The 16043-nt window shown below is 39.9% G+C and overlaps 1 protein-coding gene across 1 annotated transcript; it reads left to right on the top strand.

Moving 5' to 3' along the window:
* Positions 1–9497: 9497 nt before the first annotated feature.
* Positions 9498–15759, top strand: LOC105391933 (UPF0669 protein C6orf120 homolog). Its single transcript, XM_048629992.1, has 4 exons — positions 9498–9834; positions 13140–13231; positions 14301–14420; positions 15148–15759. The coding sequence occupies exons 1-4, from the start codon at positions 9602–9604 to the stop codon at positions 15255–15257; spliced, it is 555 nt and encodes a 184-aa protein (XP_048485949.1). The 5' UTR covers positions 9498–9601; the 3' UTR covers positions 15258–15759.
* Positions 15760–16043: the final 284 nt, after the last annotated feature.

The raw sequence follows: 16043 nt of genomic DNA, 5'->3' as shown, positions 1-16043 counted from the left end.
AAATTTAACTAAATATTTCAAACTGAAACTTTTGCCAGTAAAAAATTTGATCTACGGAAACTCGAGTTGAGTCTAAGCGTCAATTCACACGTACCACAACCACACCACGCAGCGCACCACATTATGTCGCAGCGACATAATGTGGTCAAGCTGTGGTTACGTGTGAATAGTGTGACAGCGGCTTTTTGCAGTTGCGTTGTGGCAGCGACAAAATGTCGATGTGGTTGCGTTGTCGCTGTCATTGCGATGTGGTAACCACGTCGTCGTGTGCAGTTAATACGGAGAACAGGTTGCCGCGGTGCCGCCGCCGCGTGGCGGCGTTGCCGTTGCGATGTGGTTGCGTTGTGGTTGCGATGTGGTCGTATTACACAGGTGGTCGATAACAACGGCAAAATGTGGCACGTGTGAATTGGATTATTCATTGTCAATACAAAATATACGCCCGACCACACCGCGTGGTTGTGGCTGTGGTGTGGTTGTCGTACGTCTGAATTGACCCTTATTTTGAACAATGAATTTAAGGTTTTGCTTTGACAGATCTAAAATAAGAATTTTTACCTTCAGAGGCGCGAGCATAGGATTCGATACTATTTTCGAATCTACACGAAGGGTCGCTTTTACCAAACACTAAACGTATTTAAATCAAATTTTAAATACATTTTGTACTAACTGACAGACGTATGACAGGCTACTAAATATGTTTAGCGTTTGGTGAAATTCTACCTAACATGGAAAAAACAAATGCCACTTTTGGAACTATAGTGCGACAAACTTATCTGTTCCGGTGAGAGCGAATTAAATTGATCCATATCTCATTATTTACTAATGAATTGTATATTGATATAGATTAGATGGGTTTATTGAAACCACAAGAGCGAATTACCACTACCGGCAAACTTAAAATCTTATAGAATGAAGAAATATTACACATTTACGTGAGCTGTCACGTACGTGATAACTTTGTGGCACTGTAACAAATTTGCCTTACATTTTGACAGTGACATTTGACGATACGCAACGTAAACGGAGGTTTCGAATCCTGTGCTCGGGCAACAGTGCAGCGAGCACTGGATTCGATACTACACTCGCGAGCAACCAAATCGACTCAAGCCTTCACGGCGCACATATACATTGATTTTCCTAAAACGATAAATGGTAAATATAAAAGTGATATGTCATTCGAAAGCTGAAGAATTAGGCTTTCAATTAAGATCAATACCATAAAAAAAAACTAAGCGCAGATTTAATGACGCATTTTAATTGCCCGTCAGTGTTAATTACCTCATTAGGAATCCACGCCTTGCGCTACCTGATCCCGCTATAAAACCTTTCCACATCCGGTGTACCTTATCAGTCGCTTGTTGCAAGTTGACCGGTACACATCTCGTTGCATTGTATTCCTTGTTTTCGCAAACCCATGGATACCACACCAGAAGAAGCTGCTCAAGTTGTTGCCTTGCTGCAACAAGGGTTAAGTCAGCGAGCAGTCGCTGCCCAGCTCCACTTGAGCCAGTCTGCTGTATCCCGAGTATACAGACGGTTCCAAGAGACTGGTGCCTTCAATCGAAGACCAAGAACGGGCCGCCACCGCTGCACTTCAGAGAGAGACGACCGCTTCATTGTCTCAACCTCGCTGCGCAATCGACACCTTACGGGCGTTGATGTGCAGCAAGAACTGAGACGTGTACGACAAGTGGCTGTCAGCGAGTGGACAGTGAGAAGACGCTTGAAGGAAGCCAACTTGACACCAAAAAGACCTGCATCAGGCCCCAAATTGACTGCAGGCCACCGACAAGCGCGTCTTCAGTTTGCTCGAGAGCATCTCGATTGGAGCATTGCGCAATGGCGGTCGGTCCTGTTTACTGATGAGTGCAGAGTGTGTCTGCATGGCAGTGACAGGAGAGGCCGGGTCTACCGGCGTCCGGGGGAACGATTTGCCCAATGTTGTTTCGCTGAAACAGTAGCATATGGCGGCGGTTCCTGCATGATGTGGGCTGGTATTTCTCTAGAGGGAAAAACCGCACTTGTTTTCGTGCCTGGAGGCGGCCGAGGAGGCGGGTTAACAGCTGATCGGTACATCACCGACATTCTACTCGGTCATGTTGTGCCCTATGCAGAATTTGTCGGTGAAGACTTCGTGCTAATGCACGACAATGCCCGCTGCCACACGGCACGAGTCAGTCGGCAGTTTCTGAGAGAGAAGGAATTGCGCACGATGGACTGGCCTGCGCTCAGTCCTGACCTGAATCCCATCGAACACTTATGGGACGAGCTCAAAAGAAGAGTTCGGGCCAGGAATCCAGTCCCTGCAAGCGTGGACGAGCTGAAGACAGCTTTATTAGAGGAGTGGGACGGCATTCCTCAGGAAACTGTCAAAAAGTTGATAAGGTCTATGAGAAACAGGCTGCAGGCTGTAATTAGGGCAAGAGGGGGCAATACAAAGTATTGATTTAAATAAATAAATTTTTATCTTAACATTTTTTGTTTAATTTGTATAATACGATACCCATACCCTTTTTTCCTAAATTCCCGTTTTTCCTACAATTGCGTTCAGACATCATTTATTTCAAAAATGATGAATGGATTTCAATAATAATGATATCAAATTAAAGCTGACATCTTAAGCTTTTAAATGACATATCATTTTTATTATTTCTATTCATAATTTTACTTGTATTAATGTATGTTTGCGCCGTCAAGGCTTGAGTCGATTTGGTTGCTCGCGAGTGTATTTTCGAATCTACACGAAGGGTCACTTTTACCAATCGCTAAACGTATTTAAATCAAATTTTAAATACATTTTGTACTAACTGACAGACATATGACAGGCTACTAAAATACGTTTAGCGTTTGGTGAAATTCCACCTAACATATGGAAATAACAATGTCACTTTTGGAACTAACTTTGCCTTACATTTTGACAGTGACAGTTGACGATACTCAACGTTAACGGAAGATCGAAACTTGTGCTCGCGACTCTGTTAATGATGGTTTATGATTAACTCAAAATATCCGTTATTGTATAGCTATTTTAACCGTTACTGACACGGCAAGTCACCACACTAGTCACTACTACTGACTCACGGCGCGGTTCGGCGAAGAAAAGAAATCCCAAAATGATTGTGCAAACCGGTTACCTATAGTGTTGGGTAAGTCCTCACAAAGGAGGCACCTATAATATACGTATGTATGACTACATACATACTGTGCGCTGTGCTAGGCTTCAGTTCCGTGTGCTAATTTTAAAATATCTGTTGTATCCGTATCCGGGTCTTAGGGTACCTACTACCTATCTTTACACCAGATATATTATGTGCCATGACTATGATTCCCACCAATTATTAAAGATTAGCTTACGTCATCATAGCTTAGCACTGGAAGCTGTTTTTTAGGACATCTTCGCTGCATGGTTTCATAGGACATCTTTGGTGGAAGCCAGGCGGTACGGTCAGTTTCACACCAAAAGGTCAAGTTAAGCAGCAGCGGCCGTTGCATGAGTTCGTTATCGACGTCGATAAACTTGTTTACTTCGCGTTCCGCTAATCACATCTCCGTATTTATGGCTAATCGCAATATAGTGACGTTTATCTACGCCGATAACGAACCCGTGAAGCGGCAGCAGCAATTATTTTCCCCAACGGTATGCTGATGACAATGCTGGTTGGTTTCCCTAATGCGATTTAGAGCTAGAGTTCTCTGATGAAATTCCACGCTCTCCCTTCTGCCACCGTAAAACTGAATGTAGATGAATGTAAATCCTAACTAATATTATAAATGGGAAAAAGTAACTGTGTCTGTCTGTTACTCCTTCACGCCATAACTACTGGACGGATTTGAATGAAATTTGGTATACTTATGGTCTAGACTAGACCCTGAGAAAGAACATAGGCATACTTTTTATCCCGGTATTCTCACGGGAAAACTTTTTAAGACGAAGTGAAGCTCGCGGGAACAGCTGGTTACTCATATCTTTGTCAATGTCCTAAAATCTTATACAACGTGGTACGACGATTTCAGTTCAATAAATTCGTCATAATGGACTCCTTTCTGGTACAACATGGTTGTTATTTCAACACGCGGAGTGGTCTAGAGGTCGCGCTTATCGCTTCGATCCACTTCGAGTTCTGGGGGTCACTCTATCATGACGAAAAACGAAGTTTCCTAGCGCTGCTGTGCGAGCCACGACTCTATCTAGTTGTATTAAGCGTGTCAATTGCACGACATCGACAGCTCTCGTTCGTTACCATAGAGAGACCCGCCTGTGCGTTATCTAAGTTTTAGAAACTCAGTCAAGAGTGGTGTAACCCACGTTTAGTAATTATTTCCTATTAAAATCGGAATATAAAAAATCCTTTAAATTTATGAGATTGGGGTGTGTTGTGCGTGTTTGTCGGCTAACTGCTATCACTACTCCCGGCCATGGATCTAACCTTGGGACCACTACATTCTCCAGTCATTATAAAAAATATAGGAATAAAATTCATTCATTACCTTATGTAGCAGCTGGATGTAGAAGTGGTACCATTGCTGAACAGCTCAAGCTTTGGATTGCTTTATCTTCTGTCTTCACAAGCTCTTCAATATCATTCTTCCTGTCCTGAGACCTAGAGGGGAATGCTCAACTCGTGAAGAGTACTGAGCTTGAATCGTTGAAAGTCAGAAACATTAGAATCATTTGGCGGGCTCATGAGAGCCCTGGGAATAGACGGGAACAAGGATGGGACGGGGGATAGGGTCAGGATCGCTGCGGACGACTACCACGAGGCGGCCTTACAGCCACCACGAGTCAATCTTCTCTTAAAGTATATACTTCAATTACAAACTAATTATAAAAAACTTGTAAAAATCCAAATATACTCTCGTTTTTTTGTACATCACAGAAGCTCTTCCTAAACTTACATGCCGCAGACGCCCGCAGCTGAGATCATCTACTCTCTGTACAAACATATATAATCTTCCAATTGATAACAGTCAGTTTTACACGTTACCGTATCTTTAAATTTTACATCTACAACTAGAATTAAGGACAGCGGGCCTCCGCCACTAAGTTTGTTTTTTTAAAGCTCTGAGTTGGCGAGGTGGGGGCGCGTGGAGTGCGCAGGCGCGGGGCCGGGGGCGCTCGCCGGCGGGGCCCGCTGTTTACAAATAAAATACATTGGTCTCGATCTGATAAATAAACCGATACGACTAGTGGAGCCGCGGCTCCCTCTCCCCGACAGCTCCAGCCTCTCACAATCATATAAAATATAAAACAACGCCTTATTTTACAAAAGAAATGCAACGTCAAGACGGCCTTTCATTTTTTTTTTATAACAACAATATTAAAATAGGCGCTTCTAGCCTCGGGCTGAGCGCCGCGCCACCAGCCCTCAACATAACCATATAAATTTAAAACTTAGTAAGTAGTAGGTATCCGAGCTAGTCTGAGACAGACCGGGCGGGGGGCGCGGCGGGCCGGCTGCCGGGGGCCCGCGGCCCCGCGCCGCCCTCGCCGCTCTGACCTCCGCTCTGCTGGCTTTTTTTTTGGGTTTTTCTTCAATTTTTGAGGAGCACAGCGGAGGGCGAGGCGGCAAGGCTGGCGCGGGGGCGTCGAGGCAACACTTAAACTACTAAAATTTTCACAAAATAATACCTAACGCCGGAATTTTGCTGGCGCACCGCGGCCGCCGCCCGGAGGCCGCGCGGCGGCCGTGGTGGGCGGTGCGAACATCGCGTTACAAAATAAAAAACTTACGAAGTAATGTAGCACGAGAGCACTAGCACTAGAGTCTGTAAGGGGCGTCCTACGACACGCTGACATTGAGCAGCAGCTTGAGCGGCAGCGCGCGGTCGGGCTCCGGGCGGCAGCGGCCCGGGCCCGCGCGCCAGTGCGTGGGGGGCGGCGGCAGCGCGGCCGCGGCGGGCGCGGCGCCCCACTTGCTGCCCGCGTAGCGCTCCTCGCGCCGCTCGCGCCGCCCCGCCGCCGGGACCGGGGTCCTGGTGGCTCGGCGCCTGCCTCGCGGCTGTCCCTGGCAGTTCATCGCCGGACGATTTCTACTGACTCTCGGAGATCTCGATACAGATATAACTATGACGGACGACAGTTCACTTATCACTTTAGCGGTAGCTCGGCTGGTTGCGCCCTCGGAGTGAGCGTGAGGCTTGCAAGATGGTCGCCGTCGCACGGACGCGGAACGATGAGGGTCGAATCCGCCGTCACTGGGCCTCAAACCGTTGTCGATCCGCTCGGATGACACGTCGAAACACTGCACGAATTCACTTTCACGACTTCTTTGTGGCGGTCACGCTGCTAGCTCCGGTGATAATTATCGATTTTTAGGACACAGTATGGACGCCACCTCTCCATTATTTACACCTTCACCTCTCGATTTCAACTACGTGACGTTTGCGGCGCTCGCGGCTTTTATACCGCAATGGCGGCTGCGCAGTCAATGTGCGCAGAGGGGATGTAAGTGCAACTACACACGGAACAATCGTTGTTATTGATCGAAGACAAAATATTATTCTTCATTCAGTGGAACAGTTTTGAAAAATTGAGATATACCTTAGCAGTTTTCTTCATCTAAGAGGAGAGGATAGATCCATATACTTAATAATATCTGTTTTTGTTGTATGGTTTGCCATGCATATCCTAGATACGGCTCCCATTCTATTCCCCTTATTCATAGAGAAGTTACAAAACCTTTTAACTAATAAACTGTTTTGTCCCTCTCCGACGAAGAACAATTTGTTCTTTGACAGAGAGGGACAAAACAGTATATTAGTTAAAACGTCTCGTAACTTTTCTATGAATAAGGGGGTATGTATATAAAATAACGTGTACTTGTCAAGTTGATCGGAAATTGGCTATTAATACACCTACAGATACTATCATAATTATAACACCCTTCTTTTTCGCTCGCGGTATATATGTAAATATTACGGTAAATGTATCGTGTGTTGTAAGCTTTACCTCCGGCCCCCGTGACTTCACAACAAGTTCGACCAATCACACAACAGCGATTTAAAAAAAACAAAATGGAAACAAGGAGGTTGAATGTATTACACGACCAAGTTTAATATTGTTAATAGACAACAAAATGAAATATGAATTCAATACTATTTAATTTTATAGCATTGGCTAAGGCACTGAGAACCTACTGGAAATATTTATTTTGTTTATTTTTGATTACGCACAATAATATAATGTGTTAACCTGTAAAAAGTTACTATTCCTCTACTATTCAAATAATGGAGGCTAACCAAACGCCAATGGACTCAATATTATTCAACTGATTGCACTGTTAATGTATTATTCTTGTTTAGGTATACTTATTGATAGCAATCCCCATAAATGCGCATTTATAAGGTACACCGTTTGAAAATGATATATTTTTCCACCTCCGATCATTTGATATAGGTAGGTACAACCTAACTCCCGATCAAAGTTAAGAAGAAGTCTATAAATATAGACCTCATCATTTTTATAATTCTATTATTTAAACATAAATAAAGTAAGTAAGTATTATACCTATAACAACCGAGATAATGGCTATAATTATCAGCAAAACGGTTATTTCTAACCATGACCACTGATAGTGATACGCATCTCCCAAGGAGCCCCCACGCCGCCGCTGTTTCCACAACATAATACATATTATAAGGGGTCCAAAGGCCATTGACCAACGACAGTATGCATTATCTACAATTACGCGTATAAGCCCCTATGTGCCCGCATATCGGTCGTTGAATGCGCAGACCCTTGTTCAGTGTACAAAACAAAATGTAGAGGAACCTGTCTACAAATTTATTCCATGACTTTCCCCATAGGGAGAGAGCTTCGATTTTTAACCCTTGAAACAAAAGATGGGTGTTATAAGTTTTATGTGTCTGTATATCTCTCCGTGGTAACGTCGCTATCAAACGGCTGAACCAATTCTATTATATTATCTATGGGGGTGTAGGAACCTGCACTTGGCTCTCTCGAATGGAACCTTTGTGCATATCCCCAAGATCTAAACTGCCATCCTAAGCTCAGACCATTTCCTACCACGCTGGTCCACTCTGTGGGTTGGTGGGTCCTCACGATGTTTTTTCTTCACCGTGAGAGCGATGGTATACATTGAACTTAAATTAAAAGAACTCATTGGTACGTGTCAGCGCCGGGATTCGAACCCGCATCTCTAGCGTGAGAAGCGGGCGCTTGCCCGACTGAGTTACCACCTTCTCCACCGGCTGAAACAATGTTCGTTTAGTTTTTTATTTAATTAATTACCAACTAACTAGGGAAATATCATTAGAAGTTGTAGGTTTTAGGTGCACATATTTTTTGCGTTTAGTACTATTTTGTGTACTTAACTATAATTTTATTTAATATATTGTAAATTGAATTCATTTCATTGCTCTAAAGTCAAATTCTCATTGTGAAGGCAATAATATTAAAGCAGGGAGAAGCCCTGTAAGTTAAATCCATCCGCTGCCGCTGTTACAAAACAGCTGTAGGAAACAGGTATTCCAAGAACAACGCAGACAAAAAACACCTTATCCCTCGGAGCAAAAACAACCTTATCCGTTGGGCTGGGAACAGCTGATGCGTTCCTTTGCTTTTTTTGGCTTATTTTGTTTTATCACTATCTCTTTCTTACCCGCACTAAAGAGAAAGACCAACTTGGCTTTCTTGTACAAAAAATAAAAAGTACCTGCATCCGTTTTAGTTTTTAGGGCCCCATAATGCATCAGTTAACGTGTTCCCGAAAATTTTATTGAGTCAAAAGTTTCAAAAAGTAAAACGTAAAATTTTATGTTGTTTTTGTTTACGTTAAGTAGTTACGCACTCAGATGAGTTGGCAAATTATTAAGTACAATTAAATTTTATTATTGTAATGATAAAGTAGTAGTTAACTTTCTGATGGAATTTTATTTAGCAAGTCGTCGCCCGATAGCTTCGTATCAGAAAATCCATTTCCTGTTGATACTGATAGAACAAGCTTTTATCTTGACTCTATTCAGATAAATACTACATCTTTTATTTTCGGTTTCTTCCCACGATATTTATTATTATTCCTATATGTATTAGCTTTTTTCCTTCATCTGGATCGATGTAGGTGGCGTCTCGCATGGTTTTACCGGAATGAAATATTTGATATTTTTAATTTTTAAGGTGGTTTTATAAAAGAAAGGAGTAAGATAAGTAAAGTAGAAGTTTAAGTAAGTAAAGTAGGATGGCTGCTGGTTTTTGTAATACTTTTTTTGTATTAAGTGGCATAATTCTTTAAATGTACATTAAGCCACTAGAGAAAGTGTGATGAAATATCAACCGAACAATATAAACCACGAAAATAATAGGTTATATTTTTTGTACATGTAGGTAGGTAAGTAGTATACAATTATACATAACATAATTTGCTACCTTATGTGTCCAGTTGTCAGCGCCATCTTTTGATATTTTAGAGAAATCACATTTTTTTCTGTAGCTAGCTTCGTAAACGCGTATTCGTGTAATGTCACCTGTCATACCCATAGGTGAACACAAACAGCTGTTTTCTATCAAATTCAGTGTCAAACACAAAACATCGAGAGAAAATTCCCGATTATTTTACATTTACCTCCGTAAAGTCTAGAAATGCGTAGAGAATTCATTCTAGTACTTTTAGGAATAATATTCATATCGACCTTGTCATCTCTGCTTTCGGGGTATGTCCAAATAGATACGGATAAAGTGTTATTAGACACAGTGGTTGGGGTGGTAGGGGCCGGTAACTTCTCGTATTGGCAACTGGGCCACACGGGGCCGCTGCTGGTGGAGCTGACATCGCTAAGCGGAGACGCAGACCTCTACGTGTCGGACACCACCCGGTATGTCGCTTCTAGGAGCCCCTGATACTTGGTTTAGTGGTTTTAGCATCTGGTGGTGCCATATGTTATATAGAGATAGCTATAGTATAGATTAGGGCATGCAATACCGGAACTATTTTCAATACCGGTATTGAGTTCCGGTATTGCAACTCAATACCGGGATCCCGGTATTAATACCGGTATTAGATTTCCTTGTAATAAATGGCATATATTGTGATTAAAGGTTGTAAAGGTCAAAATAAAACAAAAAAAAGCAATGGAATTCAGTTTTTTGTAATAGATATTTACGAGAATTGAGTATTAGAGTTTAAATTTTACAATAAATTATTATTTTTACATCCAGTGTCCGTTTACGCATGGGCAACAGTAGTATCAAACGGCCGAAAACTGCATCATACGGTTGGAAACAAGTGCGCTTTCACAGTACATAGGAATACTATATCTTAATCGCTTTATTATAGCCTAAAAAAGTTCGATTCCGGTATTACTTCAATACCGGTATTAACTTTCAATACCGGTATTGAAAAAAGCGTGAATTTTGTCCCTAATACCGGTATTACGAATACCGGTATTGCGGTATTGCATGCCCTAGTATAGATAGAGATAGCAGCTGCTTATTTGAACGGTTAAAAAGGGTATTTCGTGCTGAAAAGTGCTGTAATGCATTGATGTGCATTTTTATTGTCATCAATTAAATTAGTGTACATTAATGATCTTAAAGTACTTAAAACTTGGCACTAAGGCAAGGCATTATAGTGATTAAGTGTTAGTGATTTTGGCAATAACTGTATAAATTAGGGTTTCGTTTTTCCCGACCTTTTTCTGTTCCCGGGAAACGGGAATTATTTTCAAGATTTCCCGGGAATTCCTGGGAAACGGGAATTTATTTTAAATGCTATTTTCGGGTATTAAAAGTCAATTAAAACACTTAATGAAATTATATATACTTTTTACACGTATAGGTAGAAAAAACCAAGAGTCAGATATAAATAAACAAGCAAAATTATAATGTTTTGTTTTACATGAAAAATAATTTGTCTCTCTTAATTGTAAATTGAACAATAAAAAAGGTATTATAATTAACAGTTTGAAAATAGTATTATTATGACATATAATTTTTTTTAAAATATTGCTTGGAAGATTGCATTTGTATCCCCGTTTTGTGAAACTTTAAATATTTTTACTTTTATAAAATTACTAATGCATAGAAAAATCTGAGATTTTTTTTAGGATGATACGGAGGATTATTCCTATCATCAGAAAAATTATGAGCGTTGTTGAATTTTTTCGGACATATTTTATTTTATTTTATTTTTGTTTATTGGAGAACAAACAGAGGCAAACACATAGTAAGATTTCTATAAATTAAATAAAATTATCTAGGCGAATTTACCTCCTGGGACATTCTCACTAAGAAATCTATTACAAACATGAACTCTATAACATTTTTAAAATAATACAAAAACTTTTTAAAGAAAGAAAAACGATTTTAAACTAACATGCATAAAATATCCCTAGTTATTTACAAGGACTTAGGCTACTATGATACATAACAAAAATTATAAGCCTCGCAAACACTGTATACAAAAACAAAATAAATCTATATAATACAAATTGAATATACCATTAATAATAATATATTAGATAACAATCTTATACCACCAAGGCAATATTAATACTTATAGGTTTTTAAAAAATAATAATAAAAATGTACAATTCATAAAAAAAATTACAATCAATAAAAAATTACTCAGATGACGACAGAATATTAAGGACATTTGTTTTGAACTGGTTGCGCGAATTACAGAATAAATCAACCGAGAGCAGGCGTTTGTTATAAGTGTCACAGATGCGTCGCAGAGGCGCGCGAATACCGGCGTTAGATGCGCAAGAAGGGACTGAGAACAACGACTGAGAACGAGTTCGGATAGAGGGGACCCTGAATTTAATCGAGCTCAGTAGATCAGGACAGTTGTATTCTCCCCTGCAAATACAGTACAAAGAAATAGCGTCAGAGAGAATACGACGGTTCTCTAATGTGGGTATATTGTAGAGTTCTAGTAAATTCACATAGGACATCCTGCAGCCTGCCATTCTGTAGTGTAGAGCGCGGAGAAATTTCTTTTGAATCATTTCGATTTGTTTAATATAAACCGCGTATAGAGGATTCCATATAACAGAGGCGTATTCCAAACACGGCCGCACCAATGTTTTATATAAAAGTAAATATGTTGAAGCATTTTTGAAAGGCTTTGCAGAACGAAGAACAAATCCCATCATTTTATATGCTCTACAGGTAATGTTTTCCACATGTTGATCCAGAATTAATTTGTCGTCCAGTAATATTCCGAGATCCCTAATAGAAGTTACTCTGTTGATCAGTTTGCCACCAATGTTGTACTGAAAAATAATTTTATTTTTGTTTCTCGTGAAAGAAATTTGCATACATTTTTCATGTGCAAGATGGAGCTTATTATTGAGACAGTATGCATAAAAGCGGTCTAGATCTTGTTGGATAAGTTCACAGTCTTCTTGGCACGTCACGGTTCTGAAGATCTTAAGGTCATCAGCAAACATCAGAAAGCGGCAGTTATGAAAACATCTTCCCATATCATTAATAAATAAAATATATTGAAGGGGTCCAATAATAGAGCCCTGAATTACACCGGAGGGTACCGCTGAAGTATCAGATTGATATCCGCTAACAGTAATTACTTGAGTTCTACACTGTAAATAAGATGTGAACCATTTCAGAAGATTACCTCTGATACCACTTAAGGACAGCTTCCTCAATAGCAGTGCATGGTCGACCTTGTCGAAGGCCTTACAAAAGTCTGTATAAATTGCTTCGACTTGCTGTCGTAGATCCATGGAAGAGAAGAGGATATTGTAGCCTATTGTCTGGTTTTAGGTAGGTGGACCAAAAGATAAATAAAAATGAAAATATAGCATTGAATCAGGAAGAGGTGAAACAAAGTGATGTAGATGAGTCATTTATGTTTGCAATGCAGCTGCGCGAAAACAATAACACGCATGATTTTCTAATAATTTACAACAAAGCCGAGTTTCTGATTGTTGACGACAAGCTTACCGATCATTTTTTTTGGTTTTAGGTAGGAAAAACAGATAAATAAATATGAAAATAGAGCATAGAATTGATGAAAAATAAAACCCGGGAAATCCCCGGGAACACGGGAACGAAACCCTAGTATAAATGCTATGTTTATGCATGTTTTTGATTTCTGGTGACTGTGTTGTTAAATAAAGAAGTATATTTTTGAAATTGTGATGTTTGTATTTTTCAGGCCCAGCTATGAAACAGACCGGAACAACTTCAGTTCAATAACTTGTGGCCCGGACGTGGTGCAGGTGCCCACCGACTTCCCACGACCAATAGGTAACCTTTACGTAACTAAAAACTGATTGACTGATCTACATAGAGTCTTGCAAAGCTAACTTTGCAACAGAAACCAGTGCCAACACTGAGAACAGTTTATTACGGCAACAATTTATTTACTGTAATTTCTGCCACTGATGTGGTATGATTTACTTTTTAGACAAAAGTAATCTCCCATCTTTTGTTATTCATTGCTAAGTTATCAAATAAAGGGCAAGTCATAAGTGTCTGTTCTTAGATGTTCCCATCTATCTATCAATTAGCTTAATTTTCAATACAGTGTAACATTAAGTTCATAATTAGTATATTTCAATGGTAATGGCTTTATTAAATAGGTCAGCAGCCATCTTTTAATCTACCTCTATTGTATTGTGTGATCTTATTGGTTATTTGACTTTGCTAATGACTATGTAATAATCATCATAGGTCAATTAGGAACCTGTAGATCATTAACTGATCTCTTGTAGCAGATGAGCACCTATATCCATGAGAAGCCCTTCAAATTACCTGAACAGCTGTCAATTTGCAGCATTATGCATTGATAGATAGATAAATTATTGTTTATTAGTTAACACAAAACATACACAGGTTAGAGAGAAATATTACTTTATGTAATGCTAAACTGACATCATTGAAGACCAAACTAAATCCAGTCATACATGCTATGGTTTCAATCATCAACTATTGTATTGATTGATAGTAGTAGTATGTTGCATACAGGACTGAAAAAACAATAATCATAAGTTCAGTCACCCCCTTTCAGCTTACAATACTTTAGAAACCATGCCTATGTTTTAAATGAAAAGTTAGTAACTATTTACTAATTTTTCCAGCCCAAAGAGTAGTTTGGTTGATTTCCTCCCATATTGAAATTTTATTACATTACTCCAAGGAACAATATGTACGTACTTAGTAACGAGAAGCATTAGTAGACAATAGGGGGGTATACAGCTCATGCTGAGTTGGTGCCTTTTTCACATTTTGCATTATAGTCGTTCTTGTTTACAGTAAATGAAATGGAAATAAATATTGATTCATCTTTATCTTCTTACGACGTGCCCGTCCCCAGGTATCGGAGTATTCGGTCACTGGTCACACTCGGTGTCGGAGTACAGCATACGGGTGTTCCTCCACGCGGCCGCGCTCGGGGAGGAGGTGCTGGGGGACCAGGACCATGGGGAGAAGGCTGGTGAGTCTACTTGATGTGCAATACTAATTTTTTTTAACAGACGAGTTTTGAAACTTATTTCCTGCATTGCTATCGGTCCACTTAATTTATTAAGTTATGTTTAGTTTGACCATCATAAATATAGTTTTAGAAAAGGGGAGGGACACCAGTGCCCATTTGCCACTGCAACCTAAAAAATCTATTGTGACTCCCCTTGCTAAATCTCACTCTCCAGGTCTTATACTTTTTGTATAAACCTGACGATCTTACCGGGAGGGAGAGACTTGACATCTATGGAGGCACATCTGTAGCGGCCCAAGATTCCATTTCTTTTATAAATGATAAGTAGTTACTAGTTAGTCCATTAGTACCTGATATCGATATTTTAAATGCATGCTATAATGCATGTCTTAAAAAGCATTACCGCGGGTACGCAATCCTGCCGGCTACACACAATGTTCCAACATGTTCTTAATTAAATGTGTATTGATATTTTTTATCAAGAATGTTTGAGAGGAGGTCACTGATGCCTATCTTACAGGTTCTACCTAGTTTAGGTGTCAGAGGATTACCCTGTTATATAAACTCACACTATTAATGCATATTGCTCATTTGTTAGATTCTTATAATTATATAACTAAGCAACTTTATTATTGTACCTACTAAGTACTATTTTTTGGCAAATAAAGATGATTTATTTTTAGTAGAACATGTAATTAACACCCTGTATATTTTTTTTCACTTTCAGAGCTGGACCGCGCGCACCGCGCCGCCGTCAGAAAGGAAGAGGAGAGCAAGCCTCGCTTCCTGAAACTGCTGAACATCCTGGACATGATGTTCGAGATGTTTGTCCTGTAATATTGGCATTGCGGGCCAATGTTGGCCAAATATCGCAATATTACGCACCAGTTGATGAGGTTGTAAGGATGGACTATGTTGGATGTAGGTGTCCCTGTCAACTTTAGAGGGCCTAGTAGAAGTATTTACGGCCGAGGCGATCAATGGCCAATGGCGTCACACGGGGTTGACCTATTCCACCCATGCTTCCAAAGGTGTTCAAGTTAGATGATGCCTACTGTACCAAATTTTTTAAACAAGTTTCTCCAAAATAGTATTGAAAATCTACTCTACAGAACAAAAAATTCAGTTTTTAGTCTGTAATAGTTTATTAATTTGTCCCTTTGAGTAGGTAACGACCGCGATGGAATAGAGAGTGCTCTTGTGTAAATTCTTGGGCACCGTGATTGATAGAAAAAATATATCATAGCTTAGCATGTACCTAGCCTTTGTTCTAATGTCTACTCTTATTGTATAAAATATGAAAAACGTTATGCTTAATAGGTATTTAATATTTTATGTATTTTATGTAAGCCAAACCAGGAATATAAAAACCTTGTATTAAGAGCGCCACATTCGCGTTGAGGACTGCAACACTAAGTATAGTCATACCAATGTGAATTGGCCATGCTCAAATTTATAATAGTAATGAATTTATGATTTATTTTGAAAAGAGTGTGAGTAGCTCAGTGAGAGGATATATCCTATGGGTTATTTGGAACTTAAGTAACATGACGTGTACTAACATTCTAAAGGTGAAGGAAAACATCGTGCATACCCACATTTATATTACAGTTTTGTAGGTAT

This window comes from Plutella xylostella, chromosome 24 (assembly GCF_932276165.1).
Source record: "Plutella xylostella chromosome 24, ilPluXylo3.1, whole genome shotgun sequence".
In the NCBI taxonomy this organism is placed as follows: domain Eukaryota; kingdom Metazoa; phylum Arthropoda; class Insecta; order Lepidoptera; family Plutellidae; genus Plutella; species Plutella xylostella.
The sequence above is the reverse complement of the archived record's forward strand: the minus strand, read 5'-3'. Positions and strand labels throughout refer to the sequence as shown.

What these genes read in the sequence shown, in the direction of transcription:
- LOC105391933 (XM_048629992.1), top strand. Translation starts at nt 9,602, where the DNA reads ATGCGTAGAGAATTCATTCTAGTACTTTTAGGAATAATATTCATATCG. An exon ending in CGACTTCCCACGACCAATAG is followed by an intron (nt 13,232 to 14,300) that starts GTAACCTTTACG and finishes GCCCGTCCCCAG; the next exon opens with GTATCGGAGTATTCGGTCAC. An exon ending in GGACCATGGGGAGAAGGCTG is followed by an intron (nt 14,421 to 15,147) that starts GTGAGTCTACTT and finishes TTTCACTTTCAG; the next exon opens with AGCTGGACCGCGCGCACCGC.